Genomic DNA, 27,125 nt, shown 5'->3' on the forward strand with positions numbered 1-27,125 from the left:
TCACCAAACTGTTGTTTTACGAGTCTGAGGTAGTCAAGCTGAAGCTCTTCTTTTGAGATTTTTCACGGAAATGAATCCTTACAGTGGAGGATGTCCACAGTGTCTGAAGAAAGCTAGGCATGGCTATAGCTGTTGTACCCGCCCACCATATATATCCCTCCAACGAAATCCAAGAAGCTGGACAGTATTGGCCTCCGATGAAAAAAGATTCCCACTGCCAATATAATATTGGGAGCTATTTTTGCCAACGGTTTTGTGGCTCGATCAAGAATTTTTATGCATATGCGTTCGATTTTCTCTTTCTTCTTGGCTGACAAGAACCCACATAAAATGATCACAGAAGGAAAGCGCAACTCCCACTGGGAACAATTTTTCTTTTTTACAATAAACAGCCATGCCTGTGATAAGGTTTACAGAAAAACACCACACTTGTGTTTACTTTGTTGTTTTTTTTTTTTTAATTTGGCATTTGTTATTTGCATTTATATTAAGCAAAGTGCATCTTTCTTTTTTCTCGTTTATACACATTGCACAATACATAAATAATGATGCTTATAAAACGTCTTTATATTTACAAGTAATAATATATTTATATATAACATAAAATACAATTTTTTCTTTAATAAATCTTTCATTTTTAAGGAGTCCTTTTTTCTCTCTCTCTCTGAAAGCACTACAATGCTCAAGTTCCGGTGAGTGCTTGATTCTGTTGTTCATTTAAACTTTAATATTTAGAAAAATAGCTTATGTTAAGGTCCTAGCATGCTCACTGAGCTATGAACAATGTTGCAGTGAGTATCACGCGCACACGTATGATGTCAAGCAGAAACGAAAGAACATACATCTATATTCCAGGGCATGAGCGGTACCGTATCTTATGATTCTTGAAAAGTTAGCATGCCCCCAAATATTGCATGACTAACGTCTTTCAGGCATCTGCAAAGTCTCTGTGCCCCTTCGGGGCTCTTGTTCAAGGTGCAAGTGTCATGTCTGAATGCAGCGTTAGAACGTGTGAAACAAACGGGTAGATTTTGTCAGTCAAACCACAAAAATCAAAAGGTGAATAAGTTCCTTCAAATAAAAGGCTGTGTCACACAACCACAGACAATGGAGACAAAACCACCTTGGTAGTAACAGACTCCATCCAATGGCTGCAGATGTATGTGACATAGTACATACATCCTTAGCCATTGGTTGACAATAGTCAGATGGTCATTGGGTTGGTCTACTAAATCGACCCCTGCGCCTATCTATGAGCCCTGCTCGGGACAGGCAGATTAGCAGAGAGCTCCTGCAACAAGCTTCATGGTTATTTAACAAAATTATGGATAGTGCTTTTTCGTAATAAACTTTTTTTTTTGCTTATCCCCCCCCTCTCCACTTCCCAGTCAATGTTGACCAATTAAAGGACAGCAAAGCATCTCCCTTCACATAAGTGTGGTGGGCACATGAGATGACTAGCTGCTACAACCTCAAACAACTAGAAGCCGAAACTCCTGTGCATGCACACACCACACCAAAGGGAAAGGAGAACTAATCGCAGCCAAACTCCAACCGCTTGGAAAGTCTTCTGGCGATCACAATAGGCTTTGGGAAGACCCCCAACTGACAAATAACTCCCATGATATGAATTAAGTGGGATTCAATAAAAAGCAACGAGGTAACTGTAGTTTTCCTAATGTCCTTCCTTCAGGGACCTTTGTTACTCCCTCTCCAACTGAATGACTGGCCATTCATACTCAAGCAAAAACTTTTTTTTTTTTTTAAATAGGCAAGGCAAATCTTCCCATAAGCTATTTCTCAAAACAGAAATGAGAACAAACTCAACAAACAAACCAACAAACAAACAAACAGAAAGTTTGCATGAAAAAAACAAGCACTCGGAAGGAAATATTTAGCAGCAAAGTAGTTCCAGGTCCTTAGTCCGCCCCAGGTGGAGCTATCGGTTATTGAAGATGACCTCCAGCCAGCAGGGGCAGCTGCTGATGAACTGTCTCGTGTAGCACTGGCCCCAGCCCTTGACGAAGCTGATCTGCACCGTGAAGCCCGTCCAGGGCTGCTGCGTGAACTCGTGGTCGTTGGGCCTCTGCAGGCTGTAGGCCTTCTCATAGTCAAAGGCCTTGATGGAAAAGCCCGGGAACACCTTGTGGACCAGCAACGTCCTAGAGTCGGGGTTGTCCAGTGTGGCCGACTTGATGAAGATGGGGTAGCTGCTGCGGTTGTACACCCACACGCCGTCCACCTCCTTGGTCAGCTGGATGCCGTAGCCGATCTTGCTGCGGACCTTCTGCACCAGCTGGCTTTTGTTGTCCGAGTTCAGCTGTCCGAGGCAGAAGCCGTTCCCCTGAGGTAGGTCGTAGAAAATGTCCAGGGAGGGCTCGTGGACAGAGTACAGCCGGCCCACGCGCGTCTTCTCTTCCCAGTAGGCCACCACGCACCAGTGTGACCGATCCCCCGTCTCCTGGAGAAGCTGGGAATCTGCGGGGAAACAAGAAGGCACGTTAGAAGTGGATCCAACTCGATCACATTGAACAGAACTACAAGCAGACTGCACGAAATCACACCCGCGAGCGCTGATCTCTTCCATGTGCCAGCCCCCTGGGGACGTGGCTGAGTAATCACTGACACGTTTCACTCACACACCTCATTCGCCTGTGCACTTCAAACACTCCGCGCTTGAACCAGCCTTGTTTATTGGTGCATTCTCGAAGGGAATCGTAAATGTAGCTCGCCCGGCTGATGCAAAGGCATGTGCTATAATTTACAGATCCGTTCCTGCCTTGTAATGAAAGCTAAGGTGCTCCAGTGAGCTAGGGTTAAGAGGTGCGGCTCGCGGACGCCGGAAGTCTCGCGTTCTGAAAACAAAAACATGGATGCGTAGGGGTCTCGATGTAAGCACAACACATGCACGTCAGCGTCTAGCAGAAACAGAACTCTGCACTCCCGATAGTCCATGTACCACATTGAAACCCAATTGTTTCTAGGCCTGTAGCACGAGGTATAAAAACCTCGCCCACCTCAAAGGTACCGATTTTGTGAACTTCAGAAAGGCGCGAAGTTAGGTCGGCCCCTTCTCATCTTTCAAACGTTCTGGTTACACACCATCTTTTGGAGTGGACATTCACGCGTGGGGGAGGGGGGCCTAAGAATGTTGCGCAAAACCGACTAGGCTTCGGTACAGACTAATAACTTGACTCCGTCTCCCTCACTGGTTCTTTGGCGCGCACAGCGCTACTATAGAGAACAGTATGTATAAAGAAAATCTGCAAAGCTGTCAAACATGGAAGGCAATCTATTTTACAGCGTCTTCAGCTGTAGAACTGCCTTCGCAGCCCTATTCTGAGCCTGCGCCTACAGGCATGCACTCGCCACTTCCCGGTGGTTTACGCACCCCTTTTCCATCTTGGAAGTCACACATCACGCTTTAATTAGCTCTAAAAAGCACAGATTACAGGCACGTCAATCTACTACAGTGCACTGAAACCCAACCCTGGCTCGCCTTCCTTTTCATTAACTTTATTAACCCACTTATTTCATCACCATGCACACTTGAGAGTAATGCCCCCCCCCCCCCCCCCCTGCAGTCATTTATGTAAAGTTTAATGTCAGCATATCGATTTCTCCACTGGAAAAGGAACCCTTCCTGCAAGCCGAACTAGCCTTAACTTTCTTAAAGCCGGGCCTGAGGGCATTACATAGTGCCACAAGGAGAGGAACCGTTTATGGCGGGAGCCCCACTCCCACCAAAAAGAAAATCTCGCAAAAGAGAAAGGGGGAGCACAAGTTTGAGCCTTTTTGCCCAATTCCCCAGTGCAGCGGCCTCCACCCCCCCCCCCCTTTCTGTGCCTCCCAAGACTTTGTTTCATAGAATCGCATATCCCACGTGAAACCTGGCACCAAGAGAGCAGCCAGGAGGGGCATGGAGGAGCAGGAGGCAGCCTGGGAGATCGGGTTCCCTTTAACCTAACATTCTCAAACGGACGCGGCCTCCACCAATCAGTATTTAATAAGGAAACGGCGGGCGTTCCGTCAACTTCGCTCGCTTAATTTCCACCGTAAAAAGAAATAGGAAAGAGGGCGAGGAGGGGGGAGAGCAATCCTGTACACACGCACTAATGCACACACACATATCAGTTATACAAAAACGATATGGCACCTCTTCAAGCCCAAGGCATGTGTGTGTGTTTGCAAATCTCTATATATGTGCACAAACACGCACGAGTGGGCCAAAAATGCCTTCGCACACCAAGCGGCCCTGGCTACGGCCACCACGTTGCGTGAAAGACAATCCCTCCGACTGCATTTCTCTCTTTCATCTTGGCTGCCCCGACAATCCCGCCCAGTAATTTTCAGACAGACGTCAGTAAGGAGAAGTTTGGAGATTACGGTAATTGCCAGGCGCAGATGAATCGCAGACGGCTCGTGTTAATGCGCGCGCGTCTGTGCAGGGCCCTTAAAGGCGCATGCCTTCTTTAAACACGAGACTGCAGCCCGACATTTCTCTCTCAATGAGACTGGGATCAAAGCTGCTTTGGAGAAGTGTACCAGATCCTGCCCTGTGTTTTTTTCTCCTTTGCAGCCTGCTCCCTGCAGGTTCGCTTTTCCTTACCATAAATACAGGGCTTTCACGAGAGCCACCTTGACCCATGGACCTTAGCCACCCGCACGAGGTGCTTGCAGTTGTGCTGCCGCCTCTGCAAGTATAGGTACAGGAGTTGCACCAGTAGCCGTTGTATTAATATTTGAATAGTGTAATCGTCACATTTGATTTTGTTTAGATTTCACCCAAGCCTACGCTGCCTGCATACCCAACCGGATACTTCTTTTACTAGCTGTTTATTTGGGAATGTATGTGGCTCAACACAGCACAGAAGCCTTAAGCCCCCGGGCGAGGATGCTGTGTTTCATCAAGTCACAATTGTGCATAAGAGATGGCTGGAAACCTAAATATGCAAAAGCACAGCAAGTCAATCTTTCTCAACACACCAAGGATGCAGAATAACACAGCAGGCTTGCGCCCTGGCCATGTGCGATTCAGAATGGCCTCACCTCTCCAAAAAGCACATTCCCAACTAAAAACTACCTTCCGAGCTCTTCAGCCTCCAATCTGGCCACATAAATCCCGCTTCCCTCGCCGGGCTCACTACTGTCCACTATCTACTTGAATTGTTCAATGGACAGCCACCCACCTCCTTTTAGTTATGTGGTATTAGGCGGATTCTGTGATTAGTGCTCAAGTGTTTCAACGCCTCCAAGAGGTGAAATTACCAAGGGGCATATTAACAAGGGCTTTATCTCCTCTTTTTTGGCTTTAAAAGCCAAAGAAGCGGAGATAAAAATATCGCCCTATCAACAACAGGGTGCTAACATGCAAAATCGCATGTTAGCACCCTTTTTCACTACGCTTCCCTTCGCATCTCTAATGAGATGCAAAGTGGGCGTTCCAGAGAAAAATAATAGGAGAGATGTCACTAAGCGACATTTCTCCTATTATCAAGCTTCAAGCTAACCCTGTTAGAGACAAAAAAAGCAGCGCTAACCACAGTTAACGCTGCTTGTTTACGTCTGCTAATTTTCAGACTTAGCCATGTAATCCAATGGGAGGTGGATTACATGGCTAAGTCCACCATGGGCTATCAACAAGGATAGCCCTATCCTTGTAGTTTTATCGCTGCATTACCAGCGATAACCTCTCAAAATGCCGCTATCGCTGGATTTTTTATCGCCTAGGCGGTTAGCGTTGTTAATAACGCGATAACCAGGCGATATTATCCAGAGATAGCGGGCATTAAAAAAATTAACGCTAAGCGCCCTTAGTGTTAATTTTCCCTGTTCCTTGTTAATATGCCCCCAAGTAATCAACGAGAGATGCACATTTTAAATGTGCTGTACTCAAATATCATTGAATCAACAGCAGGTCGAGCTCTGGGGGTGACTAATACCCCCGCAAGAATAGCAAAAGGGCAGCCCTGGTGTAGCAAATGGACTCAAGACGGCTGGGAAAGGCCACATTTACCACAGAAACAAAAAGGTTAAGGGGGCCTACTCACAAAAACATTTTGGAATACGTAAAGTACTACTCCTACAATACTCTTACGTATTCTTACATGGCTCCAAAAGATCAGAAATGGGAATAAAATAGAAACGTTCAGGGAATATTTGAATACAATTAGCATACAAACAAAAAGGACTGTGCCCTCTTTGCATTCTTCCTAATAGGGATGGTGTAATGGTACGTAAATGAGTTCTGTAGTATTACTTCGTGTGCTCATAAATGCCTTCATGAACTGGGCCTAATATCCGGGCATTAGTCCACTCTTCACACCACAACTTCCATACCTGAGAGCTGCCCCTTCCGGGGCAGAGAGGCCAGCACATTTCAAGCTCTGTTTGCACTTGCATTAGTGGAGAGCGTAGCTGCTCACAAAGAGGTATTTAATTGGCCGGAGGCATCAAAAGAGTGAGTCTTGGCTGTGAATGAACAGTCCTTTTATGCAGAAGTGCAAGTTTATGAATGGAGCCGTATCCCACCAGGCTCTTCAATGGCAGCCTGGGCGCCTTTTTGGGCAACCGTGATTTCTGTTCCCTCACCCCACCCCTAAACATTGTTGTGCCAAAATATACTCTAAACATGTTGAGCACCTTCCGCTGGCCTATTGACAGACTGTCTAGTCACAAAAGCCTATCAGAATGCGGCAGAACAACTTTGGCAACTCGTGTTCAGGATAGCAAGGATCGCCATTTTATGTCCGATTCACAGAATGTCACAAAAGAAAAATCTTAAAATTGCCCCCGAATGATTACTCTGACCTATGCAGCAAATTGTCTGACTTTTCAGGGATTCAAGAAGGATCCTGTGTCCATTCCACGAAACCTACAACAATCGGAGATGCTTAAGTTGAGCTATCTGTAACATTTTACTCAAGCAGATTGCCAGATGCCTAAATATGACAAATATGGTTCTACACGTGGAATTTTGCTTTTGTTTCCCTGTGGTTAGTCCTATTCCCATACTTCTTCAATAAATATAGTAACTTCCCATTTCCACCCATTAAATGCACTTACGCTTGTTACTGTGCGAGAAACTACCGGCAAAAGGTATGTAAATAACCATCTGCAGAATGACCCCCAAACCAGAAACCTCTCAGTCTTATCCATAACTTCAAACTTGCCTACGCGACACTTCGCCACACAATATACTCTTCTGTTTTTAGCAGGGCCTGCTGGTTTTCATTCTGTCAAGAAGCAGAACTCTTGTGGCTTTTACAATACAAACCAACCTAAAGTGAGCAGCTGATATTTGCGATTACACCCCAGATCAACTTACGATGGAAAGTCCAGTACCAGTCACATGTATGATACAGTAGCTGCATGCAGTTTCAAACATTTTCTGTAAACCCGAATCTGCTTGAATAGTCCCACCCTAAACAGGATGTCACACTACAAACGGGAAGCTTGGTCTACAACCGGGAAACCAGCGCGTGGTTTACCCACCCAAGGGACATGCCATTCCGAGTAACCAATGGTAAATACATTCAACATTCAAGGCACTGCCAGTGTGCCTCCTCTGCCACCACGCATGCACTTTATTTGGAGTCTCAGTATTGAAGAGCACAAACCAAAAGCAGGACGACTGAGGGAGGAGGTTCACTACCTCCAGGACTTGTAGGCAAAACATACTCAAACCAGGGGGCAACCTGAGGTGCTAACCTCTAGGGGTCAAAACAAGTCCTTGGGTCTGACTGGGGCATTCCAACACAAAAACACCCAAGGAGACTACATTAAAAAGACAAAATAGACCCAACCAGTCAGGAGACACTAAATGCAGTCACTGGAGAGGGTCAGAGCCACTGAACGAGCGCACATTGCTCCAGTCCTCCCAATGCGGCAAAATACACGAACCCCTACATGAAATCCAGGAGACAACCCGCCCAGCTCGTAAGCACCAAGAACCAGGGTACACATTGCACTGTGGGCCTCACAAACGGTAAGAGGCTACACAAATACCAAGAAATACAATCTGAGTGGAAGATACCAACAATGGAGTGCAGTCCAAGTAGTGTGTATTTGGGGAGCTGATGGAGCTTTCTAAGAGAAGGGGTGACAGCAGCGGACATTTTGTTCTGCCATATTGGTACCCAGCACCAGTTCCACACCTCCAGTCGCCACCACTATTAAAATAAGCCACCAAGAGCGAGTATGTAGTGTGGCACGACAGCGAGCATCCGGCAATACTCAGCCCATGTCATACTTGATTCACGCAAAAAGGCGAAAATAAAAAACGAAAAACTGTTATGGCTCACAAACTGTATCTATGGGCCAACATCGTGATTGCCGCGCGCTGCCATGATGCTGCGATGAGTCCAGGGCCGGAGGTGGGTGACCCAGACAGGAGACCCCTGCCCTCGCGCGAGCACGCCTCGCTCCTGCAAACAAGCACGCGCTGAGCACACAAAAGAGAGCGAGAGAGGGGGTGGGCGGGCGGCCCGTCTGCGGCGGTCAGAGAGGGGCCAGCTGACTGAAGCTTCCTCTGTCCCCGGCTACGGGCTCATCAGCCATGCAAATTACAGCCTGCACGCTGTCTGAAGGCCCCGGCTCGGAGAGAGCCTCTAGGAAGGGCGGGGCCCGGTCATCGAGCTCCGTTCACCACGAGGGCCCAGCGACGGCCCTCCCCCAGATTACTGTGTCCAGCTCTGACGAGGACAAACAACGACACTCACGGACAGGGATGAATGGAGAGCACGAGGCCGCTGAACGCCCCGCAGCCCCCCAGAAGCAGGCAGGCTGCCCCCGGGGTTGTTAGGAGGCTAGTGGGTAAGGGTCACACGCTCCCTGCCGAAAGTGAAGGGAGTCATGTTAAAAACGCGCCTATGTAGTTCAAAGAATGTAGTTTAGGAAAATTAACTAATCCACCCCCCCCCCCACCCCTCAGGAAATACTCAAGTAGAGTCGGCGCCCAACTTACTTGTCAATAACCGCATGGAATGCACTCTACATTACAAAAAATAAAAACTTTGTACGGCGATAAAACTAAATTAAAACCGTCATGGTTAGGCCGGGTAATACTATTGTGCAACTTAGACTTAAGATCATCTGACCAGTGACCGAGTAGCGACCAGCACCTGTGCATGGGGGCTCAAGGAAGCCCCCCAAGCACTGTTCCTTGATGCACAGCCAGGTACCTTGGCAAAAGGAGGTGGTGTGATGAGGGTCCCAAGTGAAGTCACCAGTAGTTTTGCTGAATGATGGAAGTGGATACTGAATCTGATTGAGGCTGGACCCTTGGCACAGGCCTGAGCACACATGTGCCATCCAACCAGGGGCACAGTCAACACCTTTGTTCACAAACATGGTGCGATAAACACACTCGTGCCCCGATGTAACGCGAGCCACCACGTCTCGTAAGAGAGATGCCTTCCTTTTGTGGCGTTGCTGTTCCTCTGAGCATTCAACAAAACGGTTAGATTAGGTCTTGATTGATCTGGATGTGGTAGAGGGCTTGGGGGTCACAGTAAGAACTGCCTCATAGGGATGGATGGCGTTAAATCGTTACCAAAGGGCCCATTACGATGCGCCCGCCACCATGACCGGGATCGACCGCCAGAGGTGCGCGGCAGTCCCGCTATGCCAATTAGAATGGGCGGTGGCATCCTGCATATTATGCATTGCGGTGGGCAGTGCTGTCAGCAGCACCCGCCACAATGTACAGTATGCATGTTGTGCATTGGCATGCACGACGTGATAGGCACCGCGTGGTGCCTGCCACCTTGTGCATGCCAATGTAGGGTGGTACCACAGGTACCCCCCCAAATGCACCCCCAACACCCTGGGGGCCCGCAACGCCCCCAATATCAAAGACTGCCTGTCTTTCCATGGCGGAGTCTTCGCCATGGAAAAGCCTTTTTCCGCATGCATCATAATATGGATGACCATATTAACTGCATTTTCCGCCCAGCCTTCAATCCGACTGGCGGAAAAGCGGCAGACGATCTTTCCATCCAGCGCGGTGCCCCTCACCACACTAATATGGCGGGGGGGGTGTCACAGGGACATTTGACAGGCGGATGGCCGGCGGTGGCGATCTGCCCGTGATCATAATAGGCCCCCAAGTCTGAATCAAATCCATGTACAGGCCAAAAAACGCATTCCTGTTGACCAATCAGTTTAGTCGCAGGTATTAGTGTTTTAAGACCTTGAACTACATACGCTCAGCAGGTAACATGCCATATTCCATAGAGTTAATAAAAAGACAATTGGAACCACTACGCATCATTAGCAACATATGGACGTTTTTTGACAGAAATTGAGTTGACAGCAAACAACTCCCACACAAGCCTAGCAGAGGCCACCCTTATTTGCAAGTTGCTACCAGAAAGAAGAAATGGGAAAAGGCTTAATAATGCCCCGTTAAATGGGTCTGGTGTAAGGAAAAGGCAGCAAGCCTTGAACGAGAAAAGGCTTGGTTCATAATTCTTGAAACTGCATTTTTCATATACAGGATATCAATTAATCAACCATAACTACTGGTCAATAAGGAGGGTGACGCAAGGCCTGTATCCAGGGAGTATAACAACATAGCTGATCCATCTCCAGAACAAATTTTCCAATTCTTCGGCCTTGCTCTCTCACCACCGGAAGGAAGCGGCGTTATGTTCAGGGCCACTGGAATTATGAGATTTTGCAGCTGCAGCATTTCCATAGGTATGGATTACAATCCATCAACTGCTGCATTATCTCCTGATTTTAACCAAAAGATTGCTTCTAGCTCAAACAGATCAAAATTTAGTAAAAATGTGCCGCAAAGTGAAAGACCATTCACAATGGTTAACTGGTCAATTTTCTGCTGCTTACAGCTGTATTTGAATGTTAAATTGCAATAAGGTGATACTATTGCCTAGACAAGGTTAGCATGTATAAAAATAACATAATGAACTGTCACACAATGGCCACATTATGCCACATAATTCCCCTTTCCTTGTCGCGTAATGTAGTCAACCCAGCCACACATATTTTGGCCCTCCAATGTCACTTAATTTCAGTGACTCATAGTTCACCTGCTTAAAATACTTAGCCTAATGGCATATTAGGCTAAGCAATTCACAAGAGTGTCACATATGTATTTTGTGAGCTTTACACTGTCATGAATAGAAAGCATATCATTAGAAGTTATCGGAGGGCATATCACGCTGGTTTTCTTATATTTTATATTCACAGGATGGAATTGCCTTTCTCCATGTAAGTGTGAACACACCAATCCGTCCAGGGTGGGGGGGATGAGGTGGCTGATGATGAAGCCTGCCACAACACCTGGATGAGGCTTCTACATCCAGCAGGATTGGCTTACTAGCAGATCCTAGGGTTTAGATGGAGCAACGAACAAGACAATTTCCATCCTACCTTTTGTGTTATTGTTGCATAATTTCAGAGGCCCTGTGTATATTTCATAAAAAAGCATGGTAGTGGTGTAGAAGTGCACAGATCGCGCACACAGATCAGATCAAGTGTAATAATCACTGATCCTCTAATATATGTAGGTACATATTTGTACAGGGCTGTTACCGTGGAAATGGCATCCTGTCACTATACACAAAAACTAAAAAGCACAGAAAACAAGACGGTTGTTACTTCTGGAAAACCAAAGTCTTCAATCTTTTTTGAAAAGAGAGAAAACTGAACATGGGACAATGGATAAGGCAAAATAGACTAATTATTGTAAACTAAAAGGGAAAAGATGCGTTCCCGGATCGAAAAGGTAAAAACGTTAAAGACCCATGGCCTAGCTGGCTCACTTACAGCAGGTTTCAGATTTTGGATGGGTGACCACGCCCACATGAACTTATGCCCCTTAAAGATGCGAGTTTTTGATGAAGTGCTTTTAGTTGAATAGTTGTTTTTTGTCACGTAAAATGTGGTTGCAAAATGTTTTGGAAATGCAAGTGGACTTTTATATTTCAGGTTTAGATCTTCATCGTATGCAGGTGTGTTCAAACTGGGTTAGGGAAGGATGTTGGAGAAAGGTTTCAAAGTTGCATATACTTTTGGAAATAATATTGTATGCAAATGTTCCCCCCTCTTGTTAAAAATGGACGAGCTAGCAGTAGCCAAGCACCCTTAATCCCCACAAGGCAATTCCATGTAGCAAATACTGAATGTGTAACAAATGCAGGCGTTTCATACCCCTCAGAGGGGCTATGTGAATGACACGCTTCTGCTTCCAGGGCTCCTCGGCCTTTTTATGTACCGCCCTGCTTTCAAACTCGGTGATAAATGGCCCCTTTTGGAGACATGCTTTATTCGCTTTTGCTTTTTTTTCATCTCACGGTGCATTAACGCACGACCGAAAATCTGACATCCATCCACAAGAAAGCAAAAAAAGTTCTTTAAAACTCCCCTTGCCTCCCTGCTATGAAGTCCTACCTCCACTGTGGCCCATCCATCCCAAGACAGAACTAATGACATGTTCTGGGCAGATAACTTCTAAGCCAGAGAAGCAACCCCCTCGTAGCCGGCCCCGCTGCTGGGGTGTTCAAAGCACGCCCATTGCACAGGGTTAAGGCAACATCCGCTCTTCATCCTTTCAGGGTTGACAACGTGAGTACATAAGTCTGCTTGGTCTGTACATACACCCCCCCCCCCTCCGAGCTCGGTAAACCGAGACCCACTGGACACGGTTATGAGGGCGTCTGTTATTTACGGTTTACAGCGCATAGAGGTTGCATCATTGCGGCGTGATGTGTTAATTTAAAAGGTTAATATCATGAATGTAGGTCCTTCAGTGCCCCCTCCATCTCGCTTAACCGTCCTCTCACAATAAGAGCCCTCTTTTTAGTCCAAAAAGCAAATACATGGCGAGGAAGCTCGCGCTCAATTTCCGTCCGGTTGTATGCGACTGTGGTCGCCTGTTCGTGAGAATCTGCGACTTTGGGGTGTGTTTCCCTGGAACACTTAAAGCTGCCTTTAATGAAACGAAATCATAGACTGAAGGTAAAAAAAGGGAAAAGGCGCCCGTTCCCATCTCCCCTATCATTTTCTGTCACGCACAGACACCCACACCCCTCCCCTCTCCCGCCGTGTTACCACCACTGCTGGATATTTTCCAGAACAACCTGGTCGGTGAAGGAGAAAACAGAAAAAACTTGTAACTTGCAAACAAAAGTTCTTTTCAGCCCTTTGCTTCCTCCATCACAATTATGAAAACTGTTTGGACGGGGCGGCATTTCCAACATTTGCTGCATTCTTTGCCAATAAATTCCAAAGGCTGAGTCTGATGGAAAAAAAACCCGTCCCCCGCCCCCTCCGCAGGCCCCCGCCGCCCTCCCTCGCTCCGCTTTCATTCCTTCTGTCTTTCTTTACAACCTAATACCCAGCCGACTCGGGGCCAGGGCCTGCTTAGGGGAAAAACAACAGCCAGCGCCAGACTGGAGACAGTGTGCAGACGCGAAAAGTTAATCATTACTTGTGTCTGCCGGCATAATCTAATGACTTGTATTCCTAAGCACATCCACACACACCATACGCACGTCCCTGCCCTCGGAAATATTTCCCCTCTGTCGCCACAGTGCCCACCGCGCCAGCCTCGTGATGACCCCCGCCCCCAGCACGGCACAAAGGCGGCAGGAATTCCACACGCGGGGAGGCCATTTTAGCGAGTGAGCCCTCCTCAATTCTTAAAACAAAAAAAAAACTTAGAGTTGTGTAGTCCCTAAGCCCCCCCCCCCTACTAACAAGAGGTGGGCGTGAGGCCTGCTCTGAGCGGTACAGGTATGGTGGCAGATCTGCATTTAAATAGGGTGACCCCCGTGAACCTCTGGGGGCACTTAGGAGCTATTTCGCCTCCACGCCCCGTTCTGAAAGTTCAAGCTGTGCAGGGAGGAGGTACATTGTACTCCCCCTCCACCCCCTCTGCCATTGTCTGGCGTCGCAGGGGACCTCCCCTGCCATTCGTAGGCCGCTGAGGACCCGCAGACCAACTGTTGTTTTCACACCATGGAGGAAGGGAATAGGGTGTGCTTTTTACAGGGGGTGTGGGGGGGGGGGGGGGGTGCTTCATACACTCACCCTCTAACAAAGTCATTGTCATGTCTCCGCCCCTCGCCCACAATCAGTGTCATTAGTCTGTGAAAGGGGAAGCAGTTGACCAACTTCTGCTAAGCGCCCGCCTAGATAAATACACGTCTGATTCCAAGTTCCTACCAGTGGGGCACCAGGAATAACAAAGCTGGTGTCCATAGATGCGCCCTCTCACCTTTCATACAAAACAGTCATTATTTATTGGGTATCGAGGTGCTCAAGAGCACACTGTGCGAGACTCGGACTTGGGACAGATGCTACACCGAGCTGAAATCACCAAATGAGGAGGTCTCAGCCGCCCGGTAACCCCAGCAGAGAAGTAGTGCCATCTTGTATCCATCAGTGAAGTGTGCAGACACACAAGTAACCTCAAGAGCAGTGTGCTACAAAGTTTAATTTCCACCAGTTGTGGGCCACAATGTTACTTACCTCGCGGCCAAGCAACGAAGAACTGCGAAAATACAACACAGGCACCAACAAATGCCAAGAGGGCCGAAGGAAGCATATAAACACGGGATGGGGGCTGTTAACCACAGTCTGCTTAACACTCCACGAACGAGGGCTTCGCAAAGCTCCAACAGCCACCAAGAGCAAACCATGCACACCTAGCAGCCTGTGAATGCACATGCCATGCACAACCTAGATGTGAATGCACAGGCCAGGGGCACTGCCCTCGCATAGCCAGTAAATGCTGCAGCCCTGCATGCTCTAACAACTACCCAATGCCCCTACATACCTCAACAACCAGTGGACGTATCAGCCCTGGACCCCTGAACTATCGGTGAATGTACAGTTAATCTACACCCAAACACCAGTGAGTACAGAGGCCATGTACACAGTCGCCACCAGTGGTTGTGCATTCCTAATGATGGATGGAATGCATGAATTAGACTCGGTTACTGGTAATTACTGGGGTCCCATCCCAATCCATTGTTAGTTTGCACACCATGTTACCTCAGTCTGGACTCAGCAATATGCAAATCAGTCAAGACCTTGGTCTAATGGAATAGTCCGGCCCAAACTGCCGGGCATGGTCCTCCCTGAACCGGAACAGAAGCAACACAGGACCGGTTTCACCCTAGTTATTGACTCATCAGCCGGGTACAGCTTGGTTCCAGTGACACAGAGTGCACGGGACACACGTCTGGGCATACACGCCCCACTTAATACATTAAAACATACAAAATGTGTTGGCTGGAATGCTTGAATTAACCTCATTCTTAACACCAGAGAGTGTAAATGCTATGTATACCCTAAAAATCAATGGGTGTACAGACACCGCACAACCTAACCGCCTGTGCATGGCCTAACAGCCAGTAAATGCACACACTAACCACCGGTGGCTGTACAGGCACTACACACACCCTGACAGTCAATATAGGCTCAGGCCTCAGTGCACAGCCTATCAGCCACTGAATGCAGAGCCCTACACACACTAACCACCATTGGCTGTACAGGCACTACACACAACCTGACAGCCAATGGAGGCTCAGGCCTCAGTGCACAGCCTACCACCATTGGCTGTACAGGCACTACACACACCCTGGCAGCCAATGGAGGCTCAGGCCTCAGTGCACAGCCTATCAGCCAAAGAATGCACAGCCCTACACACGCTAACCGCCAGCTGACGCACAGTCACTACACACCCTGACAGCCAATGAAGGCTCAGTGCACAGCCTATCAGCCAGTGAATGCAGAGCCCAACACACCCTAACCGCCAGCTGACGCAGTCACTACACACCGTGACAGCCAATGGAGGCTCAGGCCTCAGTGCACAGCCTATCAGCCAGTGAATGCAGAGCCCTACACACACTAACCACCAGCGGGCGCACAGGCACTACACACACCCTGACAGCCAATGAAGGCTCAGGCCTCACCAGCCTGTGAGGCAGGAGCCTCGCGCCGGCTTCCTGCAGAAAGGAGGCTTTTTATCCGTGGGGCTCCCAGTCCCCTCGCCGCCTCGCGGGCTCAGATTCCTCGGCCCCTCCCACTAGCAGCCGTGATGAAGAACAGAGGAAAAGAAAATGACAGTCTGGTTTGAGTTAAGATTTGCGAATAAAAAGTCTCCGGCTGCTTCATAACTCTACAGTAATTCAATAATTCAAAAGTGGCTTTGTAAGTTCAAACACTGGGTTACTTTTCCAAACAAGCCTGCCAGGACTTTATTTTCACTTCTCTCTCCCTTTTCCATATATGAGGCGTTTCATGCTCTGCCCAGGAGCAAGGAACCAGCACATGCCATCATCGCGCAGAAATGCAAGGCGGAAACAGTATGGCGGCCTCGGAAAGTTAGGAGCACTGCTCTGCAGCAGAAATGAGCATCGCCTTCTCTGCCCAACCAGGCTTCACCACCCTTAAAAATACATTTCAGTCAGCTCCAGGGAAATTCCAATTGCAAAAAATAAATTTTTCTGCATCCAGCTGGAAAACACAGACATCACAACACTGTGTTTATTATACGGAATTGTAAAATTTGTAAAAGCTCCTCACACTCTTGAAGATGGCTCAGAGCGCTTTCAAGATAACCAGTGACATGGCTATACGCAGTTTGTTGTGCATGGTTGGTAGAGCGAGGGTTTATGAAATAGGTAGTGTGTAAAAAGTTTGGTTTCACTCACAAGTTTCAGAGCAGTGCTCCAACTGTCATAGCTGGCTTGTAATTGCATTTATATAGCGCCTACTACACCTGACGAGGCATCAAAGCTCTTTTCGGAGAGTAGCATGCTACTTCAGAAAGGATCAGTGGTGGATTAGTATAGTGACATTCGTGTTAATTTGAGTGGTGGGCATTTGAGTGTCAGTTGGATTGAAAAGGATAAAGGGGGTGGGGGGTGGGGGGTGGGGGGGGAATAGAAGAGGGAAAAATCTAGAAAGTGTTTATTGGGAGATCATAGTAGTAGTAAGATGAGGTTTGGGATGAGTATAAGGAGAGATGGAGGAGGGAAGAATTTCTAGACATGGATTAGGGGGATCAGTTGTAAAACGAGTTTTGGGATGAGTCAAAGGAGGGATACTTGAGGGATACATTTATAAAAGTTTGTTTGGGAGATCATAGCATTAAAAATGAGGTTTTGGAGTGATCCAAGGAGGGCTAGAGGAGGGAATAGTCTAAAAAGGGTTCTTTTGGAGTTTATAGTAGTAAAATGGGGTTTGGGATGAGTCAGAGTGGAGGTAGAGGATATATTGAGTGAGATATCGGGTTAAATATAGGGTAGTGCATTGGAGTGAGTCAACGCTTTTTGTTGTTGCTTTTTTCTTTACAGTAGGAGTAAAGTAGGGAATACATAGATACACAAGTACATATTATACACATTTATATCAAGAAACGCACTACATCTAAATACATACATTTAATCATGTCAAATGGGTATATACACACAGGGGTATGCTGTACATTTGTTTTTGAGTATGGTGGTTATGTAGGAACAAGCCAACTCTCGAGTAAGACCGTTATCTGTGGATCTTGTGTTTGAGAGTAATGAATTACATCGTTTGGTTGCTTGAACAGAGATATTTCACCTACATTTTTTTTCTTGAATGGTGGGATTTTGAGGGGAGGTGCCAAGCTGGAGTGGAGGTTCCTTTGTTGAATGTATTTGGTGATTTTATTTCTGATGAAATGCTAAACAGAACAAAACCTGCAACGTTCTCCAACACACGCATCCACGTTCACAACAATCCACATGGATGCACAATAGGCGATAGCCGTCCACTATATAATATAATCCATCATTAAGAAAGTACACCAGTGTGTTCTAACCTCTTGAGCCGCTGCCTAGTATCAACCTGCTGTCAATTTCACCTAAAATGATGGAGAAAGCTGCCACCTCTCCATGTCTATGCCACCTCGAGTGTAACAGCATACTTGACTCCAATCAATCTAGCTTCAATCCCAAACACAGGACTGAAACAGCCCATTTCAATTTCGAAAACAACAAATATCATTAACCAGGCATCACTTTGTAGGGTTATCCTCCTCGAACAGAACCCTGGCTGAATCAGAACAGCCTAAATCTCAGCAGTGCCAAGACAGCAAGCCTACTAGATTCTTCCCATCTTCCAAAGAGAATTGACACAAGCTACCAATCAAAACTAAGGCTAATACAGTAGGGACATTCTGGGACACTGACCTAAGCTTCTAATCCCAAATCGGTGCCTTGGTCAAAACCTTAATCAACTAACTTAAATTTCCCATGAAAAACTTACCATTCACCCCCCTTGATAGTAGGAGCTCTAGTAAACTCCAGAGTAAAGTATCACAACTCCTTATTCATCGGCCTGCCTGTCTACCAAATACACAAGACTTCAAGAGCCCACAACATTGCTGTATTCCTTCTCTATGAAAACAAGCGTTGTCTCAATGCCAAAAATATATACACACTTTTTCCCGTGAAAGCACACATTGCATTAGTTGGCCATGGGACTGAAACTCGCCACTTGTGTGGATGTGTACAACGTGCAAGTGCAAAATGCCGTCACTCACAGTCAGATACCACAATGGTTGAAGTGGGCTGACTCTGTGCCGTATGTAATATGCTGTAAATGACACCACAGCAGACAATAGATGAAGAGACTGGAGTTTAAACCCTGCAAGGATGCATGTATAGAAGATATCTTTTGTATTAGAAACAAAAGATCTTGGCTAACATCGAAACTAAATTTAATTAAACATCAATAATAATTAAACCGGATTATGCAATAACCTTCATGCGAGTGGAGTCTGAAGTGAATTAGTGGGGCAAAAATCTGAAGTGCTTAGCTTTAATTCCAAACAGCGCGAACTGACATAAGAAAATAAACTATTTGATCAGCGAAGGAACCAGCAGCCCGGACATACTACAATGTACACCGAGGATGAACCGCTTTCATACTACAGAGAACCTTTCCTTGCTTCATAAACACACCTGCAGCACTGCAAGCACTGCTTCGCTAAAACGAGTAACTCAAAGGTTATGGTCTCCGTCAGTCATGGTGCACAATGGAAGCGCGAAGGGTGGGGTCCACGGAGTAGATGCCGTGAGGAATGCATGCCCAAAGGCGGCATCACCCGTTTGGACCATGCACTGAGCCAAGACAGCGCATTCCACCCTGCATTCACACCCCGCAGAAGACTTACAAAAAAGACTTTCATGGACATCGGCGGCACATGCCGGCCAGCCATCCCTTCAGTCTTTGAGATATTTTTTCCGTTTTAGCTCTTGGATTTTTTTTTAAGCCTTCACGCTTTCGTGACCACTGCTTTCGTTGCAGAAATCGCAGGAATGTGGCGTAACAAAGTTGTCTCGTCTTGATTTTTCAAAACAAAAGCCGGAGGTCGGAAGACAAAACGGGCAGTTTTTATTTCTAAACATCATTTGGGTTCGACATCCGGTTCACAGACTTGTGTGCTGGCCCCGAGGACGCCTCATATTGTTCTGCCTTTGGGATGGACCAGTCAAAAGCCAAGGTGACCACAGAGGGCATTTCAGCCATCCAGGTGACTAGTTGTAAAGGGTTTCCAGGGATCCAGCTGGAAGCATATCTGACTGGTCCACTGACAAGCCTCCTCTGTTCCACTGGCAGGCTGACGTCCTGCTTGAAGTCTGTTGGTCTTCTTGGGTGCTACAGTTGGATGCGAGCCCAGGACTGCCCTATTGTTGCGTTGGTCGCATCAAGAGTTGGGTACTCAGGACTTTCTTGGAGGTTCCGGTGGTGAACTGCAGATGATGCCAGGGTACTTCAGTCTACACTGGTGAAGAACACGGGAGCCTCTGGCCTTTCTTCCACCAAGTCCTTCAGTTATCTTCGTAAACTGAGTTGATAGCCTCAGCCCACTCCACTAACATCACCCATCATCACAGGCGCAGAGTGACATCCCTTGGTACACTCCAACGGGCCTTGCCCAAAGACTCGCTCAACAGGGAGCTACTGAGAACTGCTCTGCTTTGCAATGTGGGTCCTTAACCAACGAGCACTGACGGAGCCTATATAGCCCGGACAAAAATACTACAATTCACAATCCTCAGGTTCACCACATAACTCCCAGAGCAGCTACAGTGAGCTTACTTCACGCGCACTTTGCTAACACGCCAAGTTCATCATAAGGTAGGCACACCTTGGATTCAAGATGTCTTTCACATACACACTTTCAGAGGCCGATGGACAGAGTGACACCACCCCACCATTGTCCCAAAACTGATCACCCCTGCCTGCATCGATGCCGCTAGACTATTTAACACACCATGGCACAAGCAAGGCACCCTACCCTTACACATTGGAGACAAGAGGGCAAGCCAAACCATCTTAAACAAATGATGAAGAGTAAATAAACTAAATGGCACAATAAAATACCAGGTACGGCGGGGCGGAACAGAGCGGAATAAAAGGACTATGCCCAGTTTGGTCATGTTTCATGAGTTTTTACTTCAAGTGTAGTACTGACAACTGCAGGCCTTCTGTATGTTACATAAAATCCACGTGCACTCTCTGCTTGGTGGGAATTTCAGTACCGTACAAAATGAACTTGACTGTCCGGGCTAAATTCACATACTAGTACGTTACAAACACGTTTGAAAAGACAAATGTAGATAAAAAAAGGACTCCCACCTGAAAGGCGGGGAGCTTTCTTCCTCTGTTTACTGAGGCAGGACTGCCTGGTAAATTGGTCACCGAGAGTGCCACGGAGTCTGATGCAGGCGCCGAGGGTTGCTGAAACATGGGCGGTGTCTGTGCTGCTGCCGTCAAATGAAGTCACCGAGTTAATTATTTGGAAACTAAACCTGAATGAACGTTCCTGAACAGTGGGAGCACCCCAGGCCCTTCGGGGCGGCGCAGGGCCTGCCCACACTCGGTGCCTCTGTGTTATGACAAGTCGCCCACACCAGGCTGCCACCGAACCACAATTACAGCCTGCCCTTTTCATGGTGTCATGAAAATGGGAGTAAAAGAGCTCCCGGCTGGCTCCAACAATGCCCTCTGTTTGAGTAATGATACGGGCGCTCACGGTGAAGCCGTGGATTTTTACGCATGCAAGGGCAGGGTGGTGGTGAAGTCACCAGGAGGAAGCAGCGAGGACAAGGAAGAGGTGCCTGCATTCTAATTATATATGAAGCCTTAATAGGGTTTCCCATCACAAGCAGGCACCTCCCTGGTGCCTGCAAGGGGCAGACAGGCGTTGGCCGTCTGCGTCACTTGTGTACACTGCTTGCAGGAAGGAATAGTGCCGCGTCCTCTGTGGGCGCCTTCCCCACTGGTGAAGATACAGCTGGGGCGAGGGCAGTCCACTTCGATTCTGGAACCAGCCACGGGGGATCAGCATGCGCACAAGGAAGCCACATCTACCAGAAAATCAGTTAAAGAGAGCTTGGCACCCAATCCAGCAGATCCTTCTTGGGGTGCACAGGTATGGGGAGCCACTGAACAGCAAGAGACCAAGTAGGGCATGTTTTATCGGGGTAGGCAGCTTAATAGATCAACTGATCACGTCTGTTAAAACTGTAAATTTGCTGATTGCACTTTCTAAGTACAATCCACAAATGGGTTCAGTGGACGCTTCACTAGTGGTCTCAGATGTCATGGTTGCAGATAACAGTGAAGCCAGGAAGCAGATGACCACCCACAATGCAAATCTCAGTAGCTGGAAGTTCCACTTGAACTTTTTGAAGATAGATAGCTGGTCAAAGGCTCGCCAACTGGTGTTGTGTGGAACAGAACACGGTGAGCAGATATTTAACTGATAGTAAGACTAAACACAGAGACCAGTTCAGCCCTCAGGAAGCTGGGCCTTGCACAGCGTCATCCGCTGCTCATGGCTGAGCAATTCACACTAGCATGAATCCAACTCTTCACAGGTAACCAACCAGCAGACCACTCAAAAATACCAGCATGTTCTCGCAACCCTACTGGTCGTTGTTTTTTTGGCCAATCAAGACAATTTCCTCCTGTTTTTTCAAGCAACAGGGCATAGTTATTTGATATTTCTTAGCTTATAAAGCGCCTGAATCACCCCAGCAGTGGTCTCTCTGCGCTGTGACTGCTACCGTCAACCGAAGAGACTTACATCAGAACAGAGAGGTTTTTAACAGTTTTCTAAATCTCATGCAATCGGGGCATTGTCGTAGATGAATGGGTAGTTGGTTCCAAAATTGGGGGGCGAGGTAGGAAAAGGCTTTACCACCCAAGCAAGCTTTTTTAAACTGTGTGGCGCAAGGTAGTGATTTGGATCCTGACCGAAGGGATCTAGAAGGCAGGTACCTTACAAGTTTATCTGATAGGTAGCAGGGACCCATGTCATGCAGAGATTTATAAACCATACAGCAGATCTTGAATTTAATCCGCTTCCGCACTGGAAGCCAATGCAGTTGTTGTAAAAGGGGTATGGAGGCTGTTCTGGGAGGGGCGTTGGCAACTAGGCGGGCCGCCGTGTTCGGGACTACAAGCAGTTTAAGAAAACTTTGTTAGCTGAGATCAGCAGGGCATTACAGTAGTCCAGGCGGCTTAACACTAATGCCTGAATCAAAACTTTCTGTGTAGAGGAGGGTACATAAGGGAAGACTCTTCGAAGTAGACTGAGGGTGTGGAAGCATGCTCCCGCAGTGGAGGTGACATGCTCTCCTAGTGTTAGTTTCTGAGCTATGCGGACGCCCAGGTTTTTGACCACCTTTTTTGGAGTCGGAGCGGGGCCCAATTTCTCTGGCCACCAGCTTGGAGTCCACCTCAACATTGCTTCCCTGAACAGCATAATCTCAGATTTTCCTGCATTTAGCTGGAGAAAGTTGTCACTCATCCAATTCGCAATTACCTTCATGTCCTCAGAAAAGATGGCCTGAGTATTGGGATTAGTTTTGTCGAAGGAAAGTAGAAGCTGAGTGTCGGCAGCATAGGAGATAGGAGTGAATCCTAAATTCCTCAATATTCCCGCCAAGGGCGTAACATAGATGTTAAATAATGAAGGGCTCAAACAGGAGCATGCCTCCTGTCTCAAGCATGGTTCTTCACTTCCTGTGAGCAGAGAAGCCACACATGCATGGTTGGAATTTTTAACGTAATACTTAAATTAGCATACAGTATATCTGCATCACAATTCAGTCTAAATGCGTGGGCAATTCTTAGGCGGAAGCCGCCAGAGAAAACATACACTTTGTCTCTCCAAGTTCCCTTACAAGTACTGTCCAGGCCAATGACATGGGTGGGACTGCACCTTTCCTACCAGGTGATGGACCACAGTCAATGACGGCTCACAATGGCCGGCTGCAATCCAGTAAACAGTGGCATCAATCCATTTCAATGGCAAGATAATATTGTCACCACCAAAAAGGACTTGCAGAAAGAAGAAAGGCTGAGCAATCGCGAGATGCCAGGGTGAAAAACCTGCTGGAAATTCTAGTTAACCATTGATAAATTGTTTCCTCTGGATACAACTGGCAGCCTACTGGTTTTCAGGCCCAACACAACTGCTGTGAAAAACAAAATGTGTGTCTGATGGTTTTGGTTGGCGTTGCCCCTCACTAGCAGGGCCTGGAGCGTAACTACCATAGCGGATGTGGGTTATACGGAGGGCAGAAGAGACCAAGTGCACGCACTTGACTGGAAGCTGAAGATCTGCCCAGAACTCATAACACTACAATAAGGAGGACTTCCAGCAGCCACCTCGCCTACCCTCACCCACCAGGAATGATGGTTTAACCCCTTCCCCATGAGGGCCCTCCCATGGACACCGCACAATCGCAGACAGCAAATGGGGCTTGTTCCTCAGCCCCTAGCAGCTACAAGACGAACGCATAGCATGGCCTGCACTTTGTTTCACAGCTGAACACATTTCCAATGCATCCAGTTAGACGAATCAGAATCACATGCCAGCTCTTGACTGGAATTTCCACACTTGCCATTTTTCAATACTACAGCAGAAATGTATCCACTCAGCCAACTCAGTATAGCTTAAAAAATATGACATGGTGAGGTTTGCTTAACGTTTTATATGATTTAGAACAAAACCAGTAAACGTTGGATTTTGTAGAAGATGAACTTGTGAAACTCTTCCTGCGGTCCGAGATATAAAAAGCTGTGTGCCGAGCCAAAAAACCAACAACAAAAACAGTAGTTCCATATTCTTATGTTTTTGCAAGTTTAAACCTAGGGAATGGCACTGGGCGGGGGGCGGCTCGAACGCCAAGAAGCCAAACCATAGTGTGCGCCCAGCCAAGACCGTCCTTGGCACCGCAGCCTGGGAAGCGAATTAAGACAGCAAGCAAAAGCTCCCGCAGTTAATCGAGAAGCGAGGCCGCAACAGCGCGAAACCGGAGCCGGGCCTAGCGACTGAAGTGATCCTGGAATATTAAAAGCCGCGCGGAGCCGCGAGTGCACCGACCTCAACACAAGGCGAGGCCGCCTCGGAGGCAGGCCCCTGTGCTCCCTCCTCGCATTCCGGTGTACAAAGGAACTGATGCAATTTCCTGCCCACGCTCAATTATTTCCTGTTAACTAACAAGGTGAAAGCAATCGGTGCCAATTACTCCTACAGCAAGTGCTCGAACATGAACCACTTTCCAAAAGCTGGAAAAAGTTGTCACAACTGGAATGTAGCTACTGCGGTTTTGAGCTGACAATTTGACGGTGTAGGTATCTGGCCTACATGGCTCTACAAATGAATTATAATATATATATATATATATATATATATATATATATATATATATATATACACACACACACACACACACACACACACACACGCACGCACACACACACACTGCAATAAGCTATTACAATTACTGTTACATTCATTTCACTGCACTGATATATGAGAGTTTTGCATGTACCACCCTGCCAGAAATGGTCGCGATTTCCAGGAAGCAAGCAGGGTTCTACAAAACTACTGAAGGCAAACTTGAACCTTCCATTCTCTTCACTTGTCTCCTGCTGCAAAGCTGGTGCACCAATCAGCAGGGAGCTGAAAATAAACTGGAAAGGAAGCAACTCTGCGACAGTAGGAAGGCAGCCAGGCTGCCCCTTTGGTCATTTGATATGGCTGGAGAAAGATGGTTTGGCTGGCAGTGACCTGGTCTGGCCCTCTGCCGTACTCGTTTACATGGCTCGCGCAGAGGTCACTAGGAGCTGGCACCAGCTAGAATGTCCAACCCATAGCCGCCACGTGGCCGAGGAGGGCAAACATGGCTCCTCCGGGCTAGCTGCGAAATGCTAGAGCCCAATCAATGCTGCTAACCTGGACCAGATCAAGCTCACCATATCTTTCTGTCTTTACCATCCACCATACAAACTGACTAGACCATGGAAAAGATGAGGGTTGTAATAATTACCACGCAGAAGTAGAACCAATCAAGCTCTGCAAACAGATACATCTGATTTATTATATTTTATTTATTATTTGAGAGGTTTATATAGCGCGAAAATGACCCTTGCAGGTATCAGAGCACTTCACAATTATTTAAAGAGCAGAGACAATAAAGGAATAATAACAATATCATATTCGAGAAAATTATAGGATATGGTAGTACCCAGAAAAGGGAGGGTACGCTTTACAATTGTTAAGAGAGCAGAGGCAAACAAACCAATAAAAACAATAATGTCACAGTCGAGAAAAATACAGGATAAGGCAGTATTCAGAAAAGGGAGGTCACGACATAATGTCAGGACAGATGAGTCGAAAACAATCAAATAGCAGGCGAACAGTCATCTGGCCAAACTGGAAGGCCATGACCAGCCTCTTGCTCCTATCACCATGAAAATGTGTCAGGAGACTGTATTTGTTAGTTATCACACTATGTTTAGTCCTTTTAGATGAGCAACAACGTGAGAAGTGATGCATGCAAAGTAGCAGGAAACAGGAGGGCTGTCTGGCCAGTTTCCAGATAGTCTCTCCCTATCCATGCTTTTCCCAGAGTCTTCACCCTCACCCTTCAACCAACAAAACACTCCCTACGTGAAACATCTCCTGGACATGCCCTTACAAAATGATGTCAACGATACAGTGCTCGAGGACTGAACACTGGATCAATGTGAAATACCAAATATTGAGCTCTTGGCGCGTTTGGACTAATCTGCATCCAGTGCTTGCAAATGTCAACACGAGGGAAAAGAGCAGTTGCCAAAACGCTCCTTTTACGAATCAAGTCTTTGAATCAGCGACTAAAGTATTGACACACTCGCATCCAAGGCCAATTTATTTGACGAGGGAGTCTACTAGGCTTCCAGTTCCTTAAATGTGACTGGCAATAGCCTCGTAAAGGCAAAGGCGGAAGTCAAGTGTGCCCTAAAAAAGCTTGATTTACCCTCAACTGTGATAGTTGCACTGAACGTGTACATCATTATCAATGTAACCGCTTTTCCATATCCTCTTCGCTGCTATTGGGGTCTCGGCTGTAGCGATCCTGTGGCATCAGATTCAACAGTTCTGCAATCCAATTTATTCAGGTCACCGCCCAACTAGGCAAGAGACACTGCCTTTGGCGACAAACAGGTAGCATAGCCATTTTATATGATTCTGAATAATGGTGGCACCCAAGATACAACAATTTGGAAAGTCCTAAGAGTCAGTATTCCATCTTGGTTCGGAACAAGAGCGCAGAACATCATAAAAGCAGCAAACTCTTATAAAATCTGGCCCACATTTGAGACCATTTTGCAAAATGTAGTTATTCATTCAGGTATTTGAGGATTCAAAATGCCCGAATTCCAAGATCTCAAAGTACCTTAACCACAAGTGTGCCATCGATCATCTAAGAATCATTAGGAGAACTAATCTGGAAAACAAGTTTTCCCGAATCAGCCTAACAGTGCTGATACATTGATGCCTGGTTTGCTTTGCCTCTCCAAACAATAGGCGGCTGCCCACCTCCCTAACCACTGTGATCCTAGTTTATAAAAAACGGGAACATTCTCAAAAAGGGAGAAGGACAAATATTATGTATCTCCTAGAATCTGTTCTTAGGATCCTCAAAGAAAACTTTAGCCATAGCAGAACTATTTACCGTTCTTATGGGTTTACATGTGTGTCCAGAATTTGGACAATGAGTAAATATCAGCGATCAAAGTAGGCCAAGAAAAAATGATATCCTTTG

General features: G+C 47.0%; 1 protein-coding gene across 1 annotated transcript in view; it reads right to left on the reverse strand.

The window, feature by feature from the left end:
* Nucleotides 1–435: 435 nt before the first annotated feature.
* Nucleotides 436–27,125, reverse strand: part of SMAD7 (SMAD family member 7) — a 51,489-nt gene continuing 24,799 nt past the window's right edge. The window contains exon 4 of the mRNA XM_085629597.1: nucleotides 436–2,478. Within this exon, the coding sequence (XP_085485723.1) occupies nucleotides 1,940–2,478 (539 nt within the window). The 3' untranslated portion in view covers nucleotides 436–1,939. The remainder of the gene's footprint in view (nucleotides 2,479–27,125) is intronic.

The sequence above is a fragment of the Triturus cristatus genome, chromosome 2_1, assembly GCF_964204655.1.
Source record: "Triturus cristatus chromosome 2_1, aTriCri1.1, whole genome shotgun sequence".
Lineage (NCBI taxonomy): Eukaryota > Metazoa > Chordata > Amphibia > Caudata > Salamandridae > Triturus > Triturus cristatus.